The following is a 19,223-nucleotide window of genomic DNA, read 5'->3' on the forward strand; positions in this document are numbered from 1 at the left end:
TGTTCCATGTGTCGGTGAACGGAAGCAAGTCCTTAACCCAAAATGGCGGCTCCCTACAAAGTTCGGTGTTTTCTGCTTGGTCATGAAAAAGATGTGAGGTCGGTTGCACCTGCCTTTTTCCCCGACGGTTCTTTTGTATCAGGATCTCGAGACGTGACTGCCAGACTATGGGCTCCAAATGAGTAAGTCACAAATGTATTATTTAAGTAGGGTGCACACATGATATTTTTCTAAGTGAGCTAGAGACTTGAAATTTGGTGCACAGATAGCCACACATTTGAGTATGAATAATCAATTTAAATTTTTAATCTATCTCATTTAGATCAAAAGTTATTCAAGTTTTAGTAACACCATGTTTGTTCTTTTTTTCAGGCGCCATTTTCAAAAATGAGACAAAAGTTGCCCCCATCATTTTTCATCCCCTTAATATTGTCACTGACATTTGAAAATTGACACACATTAAGTATAGAAGTTGGGCATTAACCCAAAGTTTAAATTTTGGTTCTAGCATTTTCCTAAGCAGAGTTATGTGCATGTGAATTAAGCAAAATGAAGGATTTTTTGACGGTAAATGCTAGAAAATACAAGTTTCTTAGGTTTTATTAATCAACAAGACTAAAACTCTTGGCAGAATAGTTGTCTTACATATGAGTATTAGTACAAAATTAATAGTATAAGTAGCAAATTGTCATTGTGAAAAAAAAACAATCATTCAAACTCAGGAACAACCCACACCCTGGGGATCATAAGGTTATTCTTGCATATGTACTCTTACTCCTTAGTATCGAACACATATGTATAGTATGTACATGGCACATAATTTTCTTTTATGATAAACTTCCTGCAAAAAATAAAAATGCCCCCACTTCTGAGGATGTTACCCCCATGCATATTTCCATCACCCCTGCTTATAAATGCTGATTAGGCAGTTTGTAATAAAATTCTCTCTCTCCAGCAGTTGTCTTGATATTAGTATAAACCAAAATTTAATTATATATTTCATGTCAGAAAACAATATCTGGTGAGATTGAAAGAAAATAAATCAAGCTATATACATGTAGCACCTGTGATATACTACTATTTAAACCTACTAGTAATGCATAAATGTTTTAAAGCTTAAATATCATTGAAAATTAACTTGCCACGTATGAATGATAGACTTAATTTTTTTAATTCATGTGACTTAACAGAGTTTTCTGATCCAAGATTATATTGAAAAAGTATAAGAATTATCTGTAACAATATTTGTGCTTCCAATTTGTCTACCAATTTAAGTAAAGAATACACAAATGTGATTTAACCTCTGTTATAGGGAATTCTTGCACCACAAAACTGATTATTTTAGTTTTAAAAAGCTGTTGGTTCAACTATACTACAGAAGTCTACATATATAAAAAGTAAATATAATATATCAATACAAATGACAGTAAGTTTTAAAAGGGAACTTGAGCTATTTTAAGTCTTTGGCACGGAGATATATGAAAACAACATTTGTAAATCACAAAAAAAAAAAAAAAAAGAAAAAAATGGATAACCTATTGTCTCTTGTTGGCTTCCTCAAAATTTTTTTTTTATTATATTTCGATTTACGTCCATCTCCTAAAGTTTTAGATATAAATATAATTATATACATATACTTAAATCTAAAGTTCTTCACACAAATACCTACATGAACATAGAAATTTCCAAAAGGGACTTAACAATATTCACACCTTCCAGGTCATTTGAAGTCTTTGGCAAAGATGTGTAAACAGCATACGTAAATCACACACCAAAAAAAAAAAATAATAATAATAATTAATCAATAATAAACAGGGCTCAACACAAACGGTTGTCCGCTTGCCCGGGGCAACTAAAATCTGCCGTCAGACAAGTAAATTTTACGCCCAGTTGCCCGGCGGGCAAGTGAATTTTTTTTCCTTTTGTCAGTACAATGTTAGATCTGATGTTAAAAGATTGAAGCATTATACGTTTTTCCCTTTTTGCACAATAACGTCACAAACTGTAACATACGTCAATGCAAGATTTCTAAAAATAACTGGCAGTCACTATCTCCGTCGGCAGTGCCTCGTTTTCAGAGTGCTGTCATTTTCTATAATTTGAAGTATTTAGTCAAACTAAAACGAGGCAAGTTGTTCTTGGAAAAATGTAGCCACGTGATTAAAGTTAAGAAGGCACTCTCTCACATTTATTTGGCACTTTTTGTATTGGTTGGGAAATATTTAGAAGCATATAATTTCCAAGCTTTAACCACGAAAGAAGTGGAAAATAACCAGTCGCACTGTTGCTAAGTGAGAGTTTGCAGGGACCAGCTTGCGGTGTTTTTGACCAGTTAGCAGACTGATAGAGATTTCCCGGACTTGAAATGCTTATAGTTTATATATTTAGCAACAGTTTCAGAGAGAAACAGGAGGAAGAGTAAGCTTCCTTAAAGTATGGACATTTTAATTGATGAAGTTGGATAAATATGTTAACTTTTTGAACCCACCCAATAAAAGCAGTGTACTACACAAATACTTTTTTGAGGGAGCGAGTGAGCACTTGTCAGTATCCAGACAGTGTGGCACCGATCATGGTCTGTCACAAGCACTTCAGAGCGCTTTGTTGACCTAGTTTTTTTTACACTTTAATGAATGTGGAAGTCTGTCTAGGAGTATTATTTGATCTCCTCTACATTTTAAATCATTGGCTTTACTGTTTATTCACTGAAAAAAAGGTATATGAGCTAAGTTAATACCACAGTTTTCTTAGTTAAAATGCCACCAATTCAATACTTGGCTTCAAAAATGTCGATTCTAAACAGCCATGGAGAAGGGGGATCCTCATTCTAGCAATTGTAGGTGCTAAGTATGCAATTATTTATTAATGAATTTTTTTATTATGCTTAGCTTAACTTCATTTACTTCTCAAGACATATGAAACAGGACAATTATGTCACTGTGCCACATAAAATGTTGAAAAATACCCTAAAATGCACCAAAGTGCACCTTGATTGAGTGCAGAAAAGTGCTATGAAGTAATCAGTGGCATTTTAGATTTTACTATCAAATTATCATTTGTGTAATTTGGTGTTGTCAAGGCAATCGTACTATATATTAAAGTGAATTTAATTATATTAAGATCAATTTTTGAAGTTTCAAAGTATTGTTTATTTTCTATTGATTTTATCAGCTGTTCTGCAGAAATAAAGAAATGTTTTATTTTTTATAAATAGAAAAAAATAAAGAAGTTGGGGATAGTGACCGACCTATCTATACTTGATGAGTAAATGTAAAAGAGTTGGTTCTTGTAAGAGCATATTTTATAAGTAACAATGTTATGTCTATCAGTCACCATCCTGAGGAGTGTGGGCATTGCAACATTTATGCATTTGTATTCTTATAGATATCCTAATTTTATGCTACATCATAGTGGAGGTGTGCCTTTTTTCTTTTGTTTAGAATCTGTGACAAATTTGAAATTTTAGTGATGTGCATTACAAAATGTGACATTCCACCAATCAACCTGCTCATGGAGAAAATAACTCAAAGATGACACTATTGATTTTTTATAAATCAATAAAATTTAATGCTTCAAATGAAAAAAACTGCATATCGAGTGGTTTAAAATTTTTCACTAATAATGGGCAAGTTGAGGCAGAGGAAGGGCAAGTAAAAATATCTGGCAGGTTGCCCTGGGGCAACCTGGTTAAAAAATTTATGTTGAGCCCTGATAAATCTGTCAAGGCCCCATTAAGACCTTTATAATCAGTCAGAGACGCTAAACCCAAGAAGTTACAACTCCTTGCTAAACCAGACAACCAAGAAGAAGAGTCAGGATTATTCAATGTATTGATGCCGCAAAACGGATGAAAACACCTGCTCAGAGTTAAATAATTATGTCAAAGAAGCTTGTCAAAGGCCACTCAGGCTTTAACTTTTTAGTGCATTTCACCATGATTCCCAACAAACTCATCACAATCAGGATTTTCTCTGTTATTATCACTTCTAGCTGATGTATGCAAGCGATGTTACATTTTTGTTAAGCGTACGCAGTAAAAATTGACCTCGACTGGCTGCGGTCAACAAGCGTGTGCGAGAGGGGGGGGGGGGGGGCGTTGAAATAAATTACAAAAAAAATATTTGCCCAAATTTGCCCAAAAATCTGAAATGTTGGTTAGAAACCTTAGTCCTTGTTCTTCTACATGGCATATATTTTGTCTTGCCGCCCTTTGCCGACTTCAAAAAATAAATCAGTTTAAAAGTTTGCCCTTAAAAATTTTCACTTCTGACCTCTCGTAGATCGCGGAAACAATACCCAAAAGGAAGTAACAGCTGTTCTCTATCACGTGTTAAGGTAGGGTTGTTCCAGATGCAGTAGTTGAGACACGCCGTGCATTGTAAGAGCGGGTTGAAATCTGATACTCTGGGGACAGTTTTAATGGCGCTTCGCAAAATAGAACAACTAACGCCACCTAGGGACGTCTGCGCTCGCTAATTTAAGTGTTAAACGTGATATAACATATCTGCTTCGTCACTTTTTATTGTCTTTCAAGTTTTATTTTACATTATAATACATTAATTTCACGTTGAGGCTGTGTGGCTTAAACCGTGACGGTGTTTTAAACGTGCTTAGTCAAAACATGATATTTATGTGTAGATCAAGAGAAATACATCTGGGTTAAAGTTTTCAGAAATATGCCTGATTTCAGGATTTTCTGTCTTCACTTTGATCGTTTATTTGCTTATGGTATAAATGCGATGAGAGATTGCAAGCTATGTTTTCAAGATTTTCAGTTTCTATTACTTTCACCCATGCAATCAGTTACACAGCCTACATCAGGATATTCTGAATAAAACTCTCTAACACACTGTTACACATATTTATGGTAAATTTGATATGCTGTGAATAGCTGTTTAAGTTTTCTCTTTAGCAATAATACTGATGATAATGATAATATAAATTATCCATCTCTGATGCATTCAGTAAACATGTCAGTCCAATTTACATAAAATCTTTTCAAAATACTGTAGTAAAAATAAAAATGGCAATGAAAATAAAAAGAAAAAACAAACAATAAACAATCATTTTGCAGCATTGAGTACATCCAGTCACTGTTTATTTTTCAGGTCTAACTGTCAATTCACAGAAGCCCATGTGATGAGCGGTCACAGTAACTTTATCAGCAGTGTCACTGTCATGCCTCCAAGTGATCAGTATCCTCAAGGATTGATCATGACAGGCAGCAATGATAATTCTATTCTAGCCTTCACGCTTGAATCTCCCCAGCCTGTATTTAAACTTACTGGTCATGATGATACTGGTGAGTGATTATAATAATGTGATGACTTATTGCAAAACCTTGTGTATCATTTGGAAGGTCACACTGTTCAAATTTCAAAATGCTTTTAAAAAGTAAATAATACAGCTGCAAGAATTGTTATCTATAAAAGTATTGTAAGCTTTCATGCTCATATTAAAACCCTGACAGTACGTACTTTGTAGTGTTAATAAGTATGTTATTAGTGAGAAATGTACCATTACATTATTTGTATGAGTTTCCTAGCACAACAGTTCATTTAATAGATGATATAATACAAGGCATCAAATTGTCAAGTAGTATTTTGAAACCAGATGCAGACACTTGGCTAAACATTTGTCAGCTCCAGCTTGATTATATGTGTATATCCTTGCTTGTCATTCTTACTTTAAACGGTGGATTGTATCATCAGTATTATTATTATTACTATTGTTGTCATTATTAATTTGGAAAATATTGTTTATTGTGTCTGTACTATCTTCCAGTTTGTGCATTAGCTGCAGGAAGGTTTGGCACTCTACTCAGTGGTTCTTGGGATAATACTGCTAAAGTATGGCTCAACCAGAAATGTGTCATGACTCTTAAAGGTATCTACTGGAGCAAATCAATCACATCACTTCAATTTTGTCATTTTCAATTAATTTTAGATTAATTTGAACATCGTGTCATTTTTACAATTTTGCTTTAATATGCCTGTAACGTGTTTGCCTATATAAGATCTGTTAAGATTCACTGGTCAGTAAGCAAGTCTTTTTAGTAGATAGTCATCAAGAAATCCAACTTGACAGCTGTTGAGCGTGTATAACAGCATGGGAATCCTGAAACTTTAAGGAATTTATGAGCAGCATTTCCATCTGTTGCTCACTACTCAGGTTTTGATATCATATTTTGAAAAGAAATTGCTGCATTATAAACTTACTAGAGTAGTGTTTTACTAAATGATAAATGTGACCTTATGTATTACTAAAAACATTCACTATTTCACCAAATGATGCTTTGATATATTCTTTAATTTGTTTTGCTTTAATGATGTGTGTTATATATCCCCTACCACGTGTGGGTGCCCATGTGTAGGCACACACACACAAAAAAAAACTGCAGTCCAGGTTCTTCTTGCAGACCCCAGTTTAAAGAACACAACTGAGCTTGCCAGTCTTGTGTAGGACAATAGGGTCTGGAAATCTAGTTATGCTTAATTTATGCTGTTGATGGTCGACTGCTATAATATGATTCATTGATTGATATATCGCCCTTATATTACAGGTCATGAGCAAGCAGTCTGGGCTGTGGCTATCATGCCAGAACAGGGCCTGATGTTGACAGGGTCAGCAGATAAGACAGTGAAGATGTGGAGGGCAGCCAGGTGTGAAAATACTTTTAAAGGTATGGAGTAAACATTTTGAATTGCGCAATAATTATCAGTATATATGTGTTGTATTGTAAAAGACTTAGGTTGAGATTCTTCCTCTTTCTAGAAGATAGCTTACTTTTTTTGCTGGACTGTGTGATATGATAAAAAATTGGGGTTAATTCAGGACTAGGGGAGGACATTTCTGTTCTTTTAACTTTCATAAATATTATAACATACCTAAATATTATAAGAAAAAATAATTCTTTGAATTTGCAGGTCATTCAGATTGTGTCCGTGGTCTGGCAGTTTTATCTGCTGCTGAATTCCTGTCGTGTTCCAATGATGCCACCGTGAGAAGATGGCTCATCACAGGAGAGTGTGTTCACACGTACTCCGGACACACCAACTTTGTCTACAGCATAGCAGCTCTGCCCAATGGTCAAGATTTTGTGACCACTGGAGAAGACCGTACCCTAAGGATTTGGAAGGATGGGGAGTGTGCACAGACTATTACACATCCAGCTACCTCAGTATGGACAGTGTGTACATTACAGAATGGGGACATTGTAACTGGGGCAAGGTATTCATATTTTTCTTTATGTTAAAGAAATGGCATATATTCAAAATTAAGTCAACTAAAATATGCTAAAAAAATTAACAGATTTTTTCCTTCTTCATTTTTCATAACTGTTGTTGTTGTTGTTCTTCTTCTTCTTATTATTATTATTATTATTTGGAACAAAGCTTCATGATGTAGTTCAGCTGAGCCCACTTCATGATATTTTCTCCTTTCTTACAGTGATGGAGTTGTGAGAGTCTTCACTAAAGACCCAGCTAGAACTGCAGCCGAGGAAACGCAAAAAGCATTTGAGGAAGAAGTGGCTGCCTCAAGTATACCATCCCAAGTTGGAGATGTCAAAATAGAGGATCTTCCAGGAAAAGAAGTTCTCATTGAACCAGGTATCCATTCTGAAATAAAATTATGACAGGAAGGCATCTTTGACAATCTCGTTCTGTGCAAAAGCCATGCCATCTGCCTCCCCTCTTTTACACCCCACAAAAAAATGCCAGGTAGTTTATAACCAAACCTATAGTAAATTGAGCAGTTTGTGTATTGGCATATTGTGTTGCAAATGGTCTTAGATATATTGAATGTACAATTTTTACTCAAATAAAACATCATGGGATCTATTCTCATGGAGAATTTAATTAGATTTGAGGTGAATTAAAAATTGTCCTGATTTAAACAAATAGAGTTTTGTAATGCAACTTTACAAAAGCACCCTGAGTCCCCTTGTTTTTTTACTGCTATTAGGTACACGTGAGGGCCAGACCAAGCTGGTCAGGGAGGGACCCAGGGCGATGGTGTACCAGTGGAGTATGGCAGAGACTAAGTGGGTCAAGGTGGGGGATGTGGTGGGAGCCTCAGGGGGATCACAGGAGACATCTGGCAAGACCTTGTATGAAGGAAAGGTAAGGCATATGTCCTTCAAGGCAAAGAATGGTTTATAAATTAACTTGAAATTTTCTACTCAAAGAAAGACAATTGCTGCACATTTGTTGCAAATATTCAGGGGCATCTGTGATGAAAAAAAAACTAGTTATAAAGTTCTATACGCTTTCTTGCTAGCTTTTTGCATATGTACTTTGTTATAGGATGATGGCTTTTATTTTGTTTTGTTTACAAAGATATATCATGCTTTTACATCTTTGTTCAAGGTTCATATAAAGTTCTATTCGCTTTCTTGCTAGCTTTTTGCATATGTACTTTGTTATAGGATGATGGCTTTTATTTTGTTTTGTTTACAAAGATATATCATGGTTTTACATCTTTGTTCAAGGTTCATAACAGTTAATTACTAGTATTGTTATTATTAACAGTAAGAACTGCAGTATTGTTACTTTACATATCAGGGTACTATGTATAAAATTGTATTACAGGAATATGACTATGTATTTGTTGTGGATGTAGAGGAAGGAAAACCACCACTAAAACTTCCATATAATGTCACGGAGGACCCATGGTTTGCTGCCCAGAATTTTATTCATAAAAACAACCTCAGCCAAGCTTTTTTGGATCAAGTGGCAGGATTTATTATTGAGAACACCAAGTCCGTGACATTTAGCCAGCAGTCGGCAGGCTCTTACAGCGATCCATTCACAGGTCAGAATTGGATTTTTGCCAAAAGAATGAGTTTTAAACATGCTATGACTCGAGACTTAAGTAAGATAATCATGAATTAAAAGAGTGAAAAGAAGTACTGTTCTACTTTGTCTTAAACTCACTGGATAGTGTGAAAAAGATTTAGTGCAGTGAAAAAGGTGTTGAAAATGCAATAGCAGTCCCTAGATATGCAACACACTTTTATATTTTAATGTCACTTATTTTTACATGAAGTTCCCAAGACCTGTCTTCAAGTTCAATTCCAGGGACCATGTAAAAGACTATTAATATCCTAGGACCTTTCTAATTAAGTAAATTGTTTCAGACATTCTTAGACATTATATCCAAAAGAGCCTCAACCCTTATGATTTGCTGAGTACTTATTTCAATGTTTTTAGGTGGCGGTCGGTACGTCCCTGGCACAGCAGAGGGCAGCACTGGTGTGAGTTCAGATCCATTTACTGGTGGTGGACGCTATGTGCCTGGAGCCTCACAGCCACAGGGTCCTGCACCTCAGTCAGGCTCAGATCCCTTTACTGGTGCTGGTAGTTACCGTCCATCAAATGGTCAGACGTCCAGTGTGGCGGGAGGAGACATGGGCAATAGCCTGGACAACCAGTACTTCCCGAAAACAGCATTCCTTTCCTTTGACCAGGCAAACACACAGGCCATAATGAGTGAGTATGATGGGAATTGTTTTCATTGAACAGATTTTAGAGTACACAAATAGTTTTTTTTTTAATGTAAAAATATAAAACCTAATTTGGTAAAGTATACACACCATATATTGAGTAAATAAAATGACCGTCATGAAACAAATAGTCCTTATCTCATTTGATTACCTGTTTAGAAAACACATGAAATTATTATTTTTTATTATACTGTGTATTTTTTTGCAATGAATGTTAATTTTGATATCATTTAATCAAACGAAAAAAGACAATTTTTGTGACATCTTTTATCCCTAGGCAAACTAAAGGAATTTAATAGTAGCCTAAGTTCAGAACATGCAGTAGAAGAGTCCAGTCTAGCCCAGCTGTCAGTGTTTCTGGAGTCTGGCTCCCCCACTGCTGCTCAGTTGGAGCTCCTCTGGCAGCTGTTACATTGGCCATCAGGTCAGTGGAAAATCTTTGTAAAATTCTGTAAAATGTTGTGTGTTTTTTATGTTGAGACTTAAATATAATTCAGTTTAGTAAAGATACAGGTCCAGTTGTAAAGTTTAGGTAATCTGTTGAGATTTTTTTTTTTTTTTTGTCTCTTTATCCCGTTGCCCATGACCTAATTTTTGGTGTTTATATCTTCTAGAGCACAGTGGATTGATTCTTATTTCAGATTGACAGAAATTTGTAGTTGGTGAAGTTACAGAATGTCAGCATACATTAGGACAAAAAAGTACATTATAACTCTTAAAATTTTTATCTTTCAGGCAATGTGTTTCCTGCCTTAGATGTGCTGCGCCTGGCCATCAGGTCGGAAGAAGTGAACCAGCATTTCTGTAACCAGAAGGATGGGCCACAGTTCTTGAACCACTTGCTAGTGCTAGGTGGTGGAGACGAAGCACCCGCAGCCAACCAGATGCTAGTTCTACGCGTCATATGCAATGCCTTTAAAAACAAACCAGGGGAAAAGCTCATGAACTTGAACAGAGAGAAAATTGGGAAATTATTAGGGATATGCCAGAAGACCAGTAACAAAAATGTACACATAGCTCTCAGTTCTGTTTTACTCAATTTTGCTATCAGTCTCCATCCTACTGAAGATGTGGAGGCAAAGGCGATGGTTTTATCTACGGCTGCTGACGTTGCAGAAAGTGTCAAGGATGAAGAGTCACAATTCAGACTTCTGGTTTGTCTAGGAACTTTAGTGTCTCAGGACCCCAATAGCAAAGCTCTGGCAAAGTCCCTAGACCTTGGTCAGTTTGCCAAAAAATTGACACACAAAAGAGGCAAAGTGGGTGATTGTGCTTCCTTGGTATGGAATGCTTTGCAGTAGTCCAAAATGCCAGTGACCAGAAAATGTACCATTAAGAATGTTTTTTCTCTGTACTTTGCTTTTATGCTGATGGCCTCATTAATGAAATGCAATTTTCCTACTTCAATGAAAAAGGACTTCAAGAATGTAGCTAGAATAGTATTTATTGAATGAAGTAAACTTAAAATGGTAAGATGTATTGTTACACTTTGTTTTGTGCATATGACCAAAAGTATCTGCATGTGCATTTGTACCATCTTGCCAAAGTTAATGACAAAATTTTCTGAAATAAATTCTCTAAATATTTGCATCTATTAGATAATTACTGGACTTTTTGAGTTTTAAAGTGGAATCCAGTACAGGGCATAATTTGCCAAAAATGTTAGTTGTTTAATGACATTTCAAGTTGTGCAAATATTGACATAAAATCCTCTCACTTTAAATCTATGACAAAGTTGTGGATGCTTTGAGTCCATTTGGTAAGCATTTTTTACTGACAGGCCCGAGCAATGCCAGTTGCGTCAACGACTGTGGAGTAAGCAGTTTCCATGAACATAGCTCCTGCTCGGTAAAATTCAAATTAAGTGTCATGTCTATCTCACGTCGATCTTTTTTAAAATAAATCTGATTTTATCTCATTGAATAATAAAAAAAGGCTTGAGCAAATATTTTTGAAGCACCTTCCGTATCAAGTGATGGTATTTGAGCGTAATAGGTTGGTGTACTTGGTCTGGAACTGGTGAGAAATCTCCACGGGTGCAGGGGCCCCACCATCGAAATCCTTCACCACCATCTTGCCCGTTGGGACTATAAAAGGTAAATAGGTAAATGTCATTGTACATTTAAAACATTGAATCACTAATCACATATACAATATCGATTTATCGTGTATGTGGAGGCTTTCGGGTTTTACTCCTTTCAAAATGCGCGCAGTTGTTGAGGATACAATGGCTGTGCGTGTTTGAAAGGCGATAAGTTGTGCGTTTGTTTTATCGATATATTTCTGATTTCAGTTTCTAAAGAAAGACATAAAGAGAGAGTTAAGGTTACCTGCACACTCTCTTCTTCTAGAGAATGGTAGACCGCATAAACTGGAAATGCTCTCGTGGTCCGGGACCTCATAGCGACAGTTCGGGAGACACGCTTGGCCGTAGAACACACCTTTATCTAGTTGAAGAAATGATCACACAGTCATTTATGATATAACAAAATTGCAGAACTTCATTATCCGTGATATCCCCCGTTATGTTATAAGATATTGAGAAAACATTTAAAACGTAATGAAAGTGTGCTTAAAAATGGCATGTTTTACGAATTACGTCGTAACTTAAACGCGAAATAGTGCATGAAATGTTTTTCGGTAGCACGTTTGCTTCTTATCTTAAATGCCCCAAGTCAAATTTACTTATTCATTGAAAATATTTTGCCCAAACACGTTTTTCATACAATTTTAAGTGAATAGCAAACCTGTTTCTATTTCAAAATGACATGTACTTGGTGGTATTTCATTAGTGAATAACGAAAAGAATCGTAGAATTTAATTTTTTTACGTACCTCGCGGTGCTGGAAAGCCGCGCCTCTTCCGAGTGAGATATCTGTATGGACTGCCTGTACAGAGCGTGGTGGTCTGGAAATAATTACACGTTATAAAAAATATGATCATGCTCAAAGCATATTTACCATTAAGCATTATTTTTTAAACACCAACAGAAAATATGAGGGGAAATTATAATTTAAGTACAGCCAAAGCTGCAATCAGATACTGTTTTTTACTAATTTGTTTCACTCTACGGCAAAGTAAATAATATTGTAGCAAGAATATATACATTCTTGCTGTGAATTTTATCTATAGCCTACTCTGAATATGGTAAAATACGAACAACTTTAATTGGCCTTTTACGCCAAGAACTTTTTGGGAAAGAATTACGTATTTAATAAGTTTATAATCTTAAATTCAATAATTATTAATGAAACAAAACCAACAACGCATTTTAGAACTTCACAGATGTCTCATTCTGAAGGGAAATGCTAACCTTAACAATTCTTCACACATTTAGAAAAAATCATACTAGAGTAAAAATAGATAAAGAAAACTCTGCTTACTGTTGGGTTGAACTTAGTACGCGCGGGGATGATGGCCTCGGGATTCGCGCATGGCTCTGGAAGCATGGGCACTGAAATGAAATTCAACATATTAGGGAATATAACGCGTATCTTTGAATTAAAAAGCAACAAGATTTTTATTTTTTTATACCTACGATCCAAAGTACGACATTTTCAGGGTTGGATACAGAAGCTGTCAGCTTTTTTCCTCTAGAACTTTTTTGATAAACGATCTTGCAATTAAGACTGCCACATAAAAAGATGAAACCATTTTGACAATGCATTTGTTTGCACATTTGTTTATTTACTCCTTCGTTAAGTTTGTTCAAATGCCACTGTCTGTCTGTCTGTCTGTCTATTATTATTATTATTATTATTATTATTATTATTATTATTATTATTATTATTCATTTTTGCTATGTTCCATGTGTTTCAGCACTCACATATGCAGTGATCTGCTCGGTTCAACTTGGGGAAACAAAGATGTCTTCGTTCTGCATGTTTCTCGGGATAGGATGTCCTCGTAATGGACTTCTGTACAGGTGTCTGGGTCGTCTGCACTTTGTCTTCATTGGCCGGCAGCACTGTACACACTGGCTGGAAATTTATATATAGTGATTAGTAATATCTGTAATAGGGGATTATATACATTTTAAATCTTATATTCGTTTCAAAAGGAAATGATAATGGTGTTTATAATATTATGAGGCTTACCAAAAAGCATTTGGAGAGCGCAGTCCTCCGCCAAGGCAGCTCTATTCTTCTTCTTATTAATCATTACGTAATTAGAAATTCAATCAAATTAAGTAACTAATTCCACATTGTCATTATTCTTTTATTCACTATTTAATTAGTTAAATTCTCATTATCAATTAATTAATCACCAAAATCAAGTCCATTTCTGGCCTATCCTGAAAAATTTCATCAAAATTCCTCCATAACATATGTAGTGTATTGGTCTATGTATTGTTTACGCGGCACACCATGTGTGACATGACACCTGATATCATGTGACTTGGAGTGGTAATCTTGAACGTAATAAACTAGAACTCATAACAAGGGCGACAAGGATGGTCAGAAATGTATCACAGTGAATGAAAATTTTATTATTTTGAAAAAAACATGGACCCTCTATGCTCAAATGAGAGTGACAGTAGTTGTGATGAAACACGGATTATACAAATGGAAAATGAAATTAGAAAAGGTAAACTCAAAATCTGAAGGAACTGTTGGAAAACGTGTATAAAATGACAGGTGCATTACAGCAATTTCACACAGAATTTATCTTATATATGAAGCATGGCAATCCATCCTTATTGAAAATTTCTGCTTTACCCTTGAATAATGCTCAGCCTGGACACATTGAGATGAATGATCCGCATGGTGCCGTTATCCCCCCTGGCTTCAATATTTCAACGGAGTCGTCAACTCCTGGTCCAGCGGAGCTATCAAGTCCAAATGCTGATATTACAGCAGAACCAAGGCGACCAGCTGTCGGCGATCCAACCGTGCCAGTATGCCGTTATGGACATCAAAATTCTGATACAGATACGAGAGGGCCACAGCGACAGTTCCGCGACAATATACCCAGATTCACTCCCATGCAGAGTTCGCGGCAAATGGATACTCCCCTGAATACTGACGAAAACCGACTGCCACATACGAGAGGTAGGTCATTTCCCATATATAACGAGTCACATTCCCTGCCCCAAGTCGCCCACCCGTTTTCAATCATATGATGGAAGCACTAACTTCAATTCATCTTACGTAAAATTATGTTGAGTTGCTGAGAGCGAGGGATGGGAAGTCATAGAAATCTATGGATGAAATTATGATCAATTCACTCGAAGCCCTCGACGAGTTCGTAAAACTACCACCTAACGAAAGGATGCACCTATATAGTGCCGTAGATACCCTCATGAAATGTTTCGGAAAAACTGAGAACTTATCCTTAGGGCGCACAGAACTGGCCGCTATAAAACAAAAAGAAAATATCCCATTCTATCAGTAAATTGTCCTTGGTATAACGTATTGTAGTAGCTGCGCTGTCACATCTGTTAATAACAACCTGATTAGTTCTGAGTCTGCCTCTCAACAATAACGTATTGGAGGTATTACAGTTCAGCCATGGTCACTTCTCGTAACAACTCCTTTTTCAGTTCTGTTACCATGTGGTTGGTCATCACCTACGTTAGGAGGGGTCACACATTGACCATGTAAGGATTTTAGGGGCCCCTTCCCTTGCAGGGCTTTAAGTGGTCATGATGTTGCTCACAGACAAACATGTTTTATAATCAACTGATTAATTAATTAATGGATCATCACCAAGATCTCATCGATTCTTACTTGGTCTACTCCTGTCAGTTAATGAAAATTACATCAAAATCCGCCCACAATTTCCCATAATTTTGCTAACAGGCAAAGAGATAAACAGGACAAAAACATAACCTCCTATTTATTACAACCAATAATGGCAATTATGTCAGAAAAATCGAAAATAACAACAAACAGGATGCAGCAATAACTATATTACCAACCTTAAGAGAGAGAGAGGGCGTCATCTGGCCATTACCCACAGATGCATATTTATGTACTTCAAAGTCTCCGTCGGGGTGGGGTGGGGGGGGGGGTGGACCCCCATTCCATCCCCTTTTTTCTTTGAATGCAAGTTGAAAATATGCCCTATTACCTGATCATGGATGCGTCTTATCGTCCTCACGTATTTCGCCTGTGGTCTATTCCTGGCGGGAGACGCTGGGCGGACCTCTGGGCATTGTGGCGGCGGTCCCGGGACATAGTCCAGCAGATACGTGTCTCGGGTGCTCGACGACCAGGACGAAGAAGGGACAAAGTCGCTGCTGAAATACGGAAATCGATATTGGTTAACTTGTTTCAATTTTTCCTTTCCTCATTCTGCAGGAGTTCATTTCTGGCATAACTATAAGGACTAAGAGTTATTTAGACAAACTGTAGGCAGATTTAAAATGGAATCGGTGAAACTATGTGTTGAACGTCATGTAAATAAAACGAGGAATAGACAAATTGACTCGTAGTCTTAGACGAACGTATTTCATCAGCCAACTCTTACTGTCATTTTCCTGACTAAAGGGACACAAGACACACTTGCATTTGACATAAAGCTTTTTCTATCATAACATAATTATTCATATCAATAAGACATAAAAAATTGGAAATGGGAACCAGCTCTTTTTTGTGACATATTTCATGTCCTGCAACGTATCTCACCTACAAAGTTTGGACCAAAGATGCCAGCTCCCGGTCATACAGCGTTTTACATACTTTTTGCTATTCATCATTGATTTAGTGACAGGTAAAATCTACTTGTATATCTCTGTAACAAGTTTTCTCCGCTTGCCTGCCTCAATAATTTCAACATCGCCTCATCACGTTTTCCTCAACGATCCATCAGTTGACAACTAGTCGATGGCAACTCGGCGCCCGTGACGTCGACTAAACACGCTAACTAAAAATTTATAAAGATGCCCAATGGGCATGACAACATATTCTTGTACGCCACTACATCAAGTTTACGTTCTTATCGCGTCTTGTTTGTTATAAACGCGTTTCTTTTTCTATGCGCATACAGTTTTGTTTATCTACAAATATGTATTTTGTGTAATTATTTCCTTTTAGCTGTAGACATGGTTTAAAAGTTTCTTTTCAGTGTTAGTTTATTATCGTTATTGTGAATGTGTGTGTGTGTGACAGAGAGAGAGAGAGAGAGAGAGAAAGAGAGACGAGACTACATTAATCATTCATCCCGAGTACGAACCAAAACGAATGAAAGAACACAGCAAATCCACCTCCCGCATGCCGAAAATTTTCGATTTTTTAAGTCCATTTCCTCTTGAAGTAAGTAGCTTACCAACGAGACCTTTTGAACCTGTATTGCTAACAGTCAAATCTTATAAAATTCGATATATGATTAATTGTCATACTGTCTGATAGTACCCAAATCCTTATGCCCGATTAGGGAATTGATTTTTTGTGCGTGCTATGCCACTGTGTTCTGACTGTCAAACAAAACATACAGGCTGTTTTCTTTACCAGATTTTCAACAAATCAAGAAAGAAGTAGGAAACTGGGAATTGATTTTCCGATACAAGACAGCAAAAATAAAATAGAAAGACGGCAGTTTAACCGACTGTACATATTAATGAAGCCGCTTTCCGGGTGGTAACCTCAGAGTCTGTTGTAAAAAATTAAGAACCTGACTGCACATCTGCAAACAGCGGTAAATGCAGTCTGCATTGGTAATGTCATTGTTGACTGCCATAATTAAATCTACGATCCCATTATAACCATTAAGTATTCAATGAAAACTTTTGGACTTAAAAAACTATTTCGCTGGCCAGTTCTCTCAGGCCAGCTCATTCTATTTAATGTTTCCACAGCTAGAACACAAACTCAAATTCCAGACGATGTGTCGTAAGACGTATCTTGGTTTGGGCGTAAAAAGAAACTTGAATGAATGTTCCTTAAATAAGTAGAAAGGCAGAGCCAAGGGTATCACAATGTTTAATGCACCGTTTCTTAATTTTACTCGAAAACTACTCAATTTTACGGAGGGTACATGGTATTTATTTTTTTCATGCAATATAATTTTGTTCCAAGAATGGCATTCCATTTTTTTACAAAATAAAAGAAAACTCATTCAGCGGGTATAAGGAATTTAAAAAAATGATTCAAACGTTTTCCGATTAGACTTGAGAGCTTGCATGTCATCATTACGGTCAGTCTTTTAATTTCCCAGTTGGTCTTTTTTTTCCACGTCAGCAACCGAATTAACGTTCAGTGGCTTTAAAATCTTCAGGTCTGATTTTCTACAAATATCTTTGGATATTTCTAACACAATCAATGCTAAGGGCACAACCCCCGACCCATGCTTGCCGACTCCATTCCACTCACCTTGAAGCAGATACCCGAAACGGGAATGCCAGCGGCTTGATGTTAATCTTATCAAATGTCCTTTCTAGCATGTTTTTTCACTCAAATATGTCCCGATGAGCAAGCAACATGTTGTCACATGTTGTCGCTTGACGGAGCTCCCGATTTGGTGGCTTGTTCAAGCTATTTGTTTCGAGGGGGAAAAGTCAATGGATGTCAAATCGCTATAGTAGCAAATCTGACTTCGATTTTCAATTATGACGTCACGTGCATTGTTTCGTTTACATGCAGGCATGGCGTAACGCCTTTACCTCACAGCGTTACGGGGGGGGGGGGGGGGGGGGGGGGGGCAGCGTAGGGGCTAGAATACATATTTTATTTTAGGGAGAAAACAGTTTTACCAAGGGAGATATATATAAATTTAAAAAAGGTTAATGAAGGTAAAAGAAAAAAATTCATTTCAAGGAATATAATGAAACATACCAAGTTATGGCGTTAGGTAAGAAAAGAAAGGGAAAAGTTAGGTTGAGGGTCCATATTTTCGTTCACATAGTAATGCATGGTGGATGATGGGCAGAAAGAAAAATATTATAATCAAAGCACAAAGTCAATATAACTTCTTTTGAGAAGAGAGAGGAAAAGAAAAAAAAATACACGTAAATCTAGAAATGAAGTTACGCCGAATAATCGAAAATAACTGATTTTCCATTTTTCTATTCAAAAGTCACCGTTCAAGTGGAAAAAAAGAAAGAAAAAATGTTTCGATCTATTAATATTTCCACACAAAAAAAGCTTAATTGTCATTGATAACAAATTAAATCAATGGTTGGAGAATTCATTCTGATGTTTCTACATTGAATATATATTTAAAGACCTCGGGTGGCACATTCGATAACCCCCATCTCGACAGTATAAATACAATTCTGCTTACATATTAACCTCTATGTACTCCCGTTTCAATTGACTTCTAATAGAAATATTTGAGTACCGCCAGCATAGTGTTTGTATTTACTGTTAAAGCAACAAAATGAAAACACGAGCTAAATATCCAGCAGTTCAAACAGTCTAGCTGCCCAAATGTTTTCATGTATAGAGAACCAAAAACTTGTGATGACACTCATTTCTATTTATTCGTTGTTACAAACAAACTAATGGCAACAAGAAATTAATTCACTTCAGATACCGGAAAATCAGAGAAAGTAGATTTCAATGCATGAATAATAATAATAATAACAATATGTATTTATTTGCAACTTAAAAAGTTGGATTTTAGAATAAAATTAAAAAATCTTAAAACATACTTGTAAGCTTGGACATAATGACGGAATTATGTCCAAGCTGTAAGTGTTAAAATGATTCGATACACATTAAAAGTTCATAAAAACCTTAGTTTTTAAAATTTGATAAAGCCCAGGGTATAAAAGTTT

At 36.2% G+C, this 19,223-nt stretch overlaps 3 protein-coding genes across 4 annotated transcripts in view; 2 read left to right on the forward strand and 1 right to left on the reverse strand.

The window, feature by feature from the left end:
- On the forward strand, positions 1-11,099 carry LOC106158209 (phospholipase A-2-activating protein). The gene is made up of 11 exons (XM_013534111.2): positions 1-182; positions 5,109-5,302; positions 5,785-5,886; positions 6,563-6,682; positions 6,927-7,230; positions 7,450-7,610; positions 7,966-8,123; positions 8,592-8,814; positions 9,213-9,491; positions 9,783-9,929; positions 10,241-11,099. The coding sequence occupies exons 1-11, from the start codon at positions 43-45 to the stop codon at positions 10,804-10,806; spliced, it is 2,394 nt and encodes a 797-aa protein (XP_013389565.2). The 5' UTR covers positions 1-42; the 3' UTR covers positions 10,807-11,099.
- On the reverse strand, positions 10,934-18,030 carry LOC106158200 (uncharacterized). 2 transcript variants are annotated; one of them, XM_013534102.2, is made up of 7 exons: positions 17,818-18,030; positions 15,578-15,746; positions 13,332-13,485; positions 12,889-12,959; positions 12,340-12,412; positions 11,836-11,952; positions 10,934-11,592 (listed from the first exon to the last, which is right to left on the reverse strand). In XM_013534102.2, the coding sequence occupies exons 1-7, from the start codon at positions 17,886-17,888 to the stop codon at positions 11,474-11,476; spliced, it is 774 nt and encodes a 257-aa protein (XP_013389556.2). In that variant the 5' UTR covers positions 17,889-18,030; the 3' UTR covers positions 10,934-11,473. The 2 variants fall into 2 exon arrangements, with proteins under 2 accessions (XP_013389556.2, XP_086856746.1); XM_087000620.1 differs by lacking the exon at positions 17,818-18,030 and adding an exon at positions 16,135-16,291.
- LOC147764315 (uncharacterized) overlaps positions 13,767-19,223 on the forward strand; it is a 6,517-nt gene continuing 1,060 nt past the window's right edge. The window contains exon 1 of the mRNA XM_087000622.1: positions 13,767-14,556. Within this exon, the coding sequence (XP_086856748.1) occupies positions 14,136-14,556 (421 nt within the window). The 5' untranslated portion in view covers positions 13,767-14,135. The remainder of the gene's footprint in view (positions 14,557-19,223) is intronic.

This window comes from Lingula anatina, chromosome 1 (genome assembly GCF_051362555.1).
Source record: "Lingula anatina isolate TDL-2025a chromosome 1, LinAna3.0, whole genome shotgun sequence".
NCBI classification, from domain to species: domain Eukaryota; kingdom Metazoa; phylum Brachiopoda; class Lingulata; order Lingulida; family Lingulidae; genus Lingula; species Lingula anatina.

What these genes read in the sequence shown, in the direction of transcription:
- LOC106158209 (XM_013534111.2), top strand. Translation starts at nt 43, where the DNA reads ATGGCGGCTCCCTACAAAGTTCGGTGTTTTCTGCTTGGTCATGAAAAA. An exon ending in TTACAGCGATCCATTCACAG is followed by an intron (nt 8,815 to 9,212) that starts GTCAGAATTGGA and finishes CAATGTTTTTAG; the next exon opens with GTGGCGGTCGGTACGTCCCT. An exon ending in AAACACACAGGCCATAATGA is followed by an intron (nt 9,492 to 9,782) that starts GTGAGTATGATG and finishes TTTTATCCCTAG; the next exon opens with GCAAACTAAAGGAATTTAAT.
- LOC106158200 (XM_013534102.2), bottom strand. Translation starts at nt 17,888, where the DNA reads ATGCTAGAAAGGACATTTGATAAGATTAACATCAAGCCGCTGGCATTC. An exon ending in CCGAGCAGATCACTGCATAT is followed by an intron (nt 12,960 to 13,331) that starts GTGAGTGCTGAA and finishes ATTTCATTTCAG; the next exon opens with TGCCCATGCTTCCAGAGCCA. An exon ending in TAGAAGAAGAGAGTGTGCAG is followed by an intron (nt 11,593 to 11,835) that starts GTAACCTTAACT and finishes TACCTTTTATAG; the next exon opens with TCCCAACGGGCAAGATGGTG.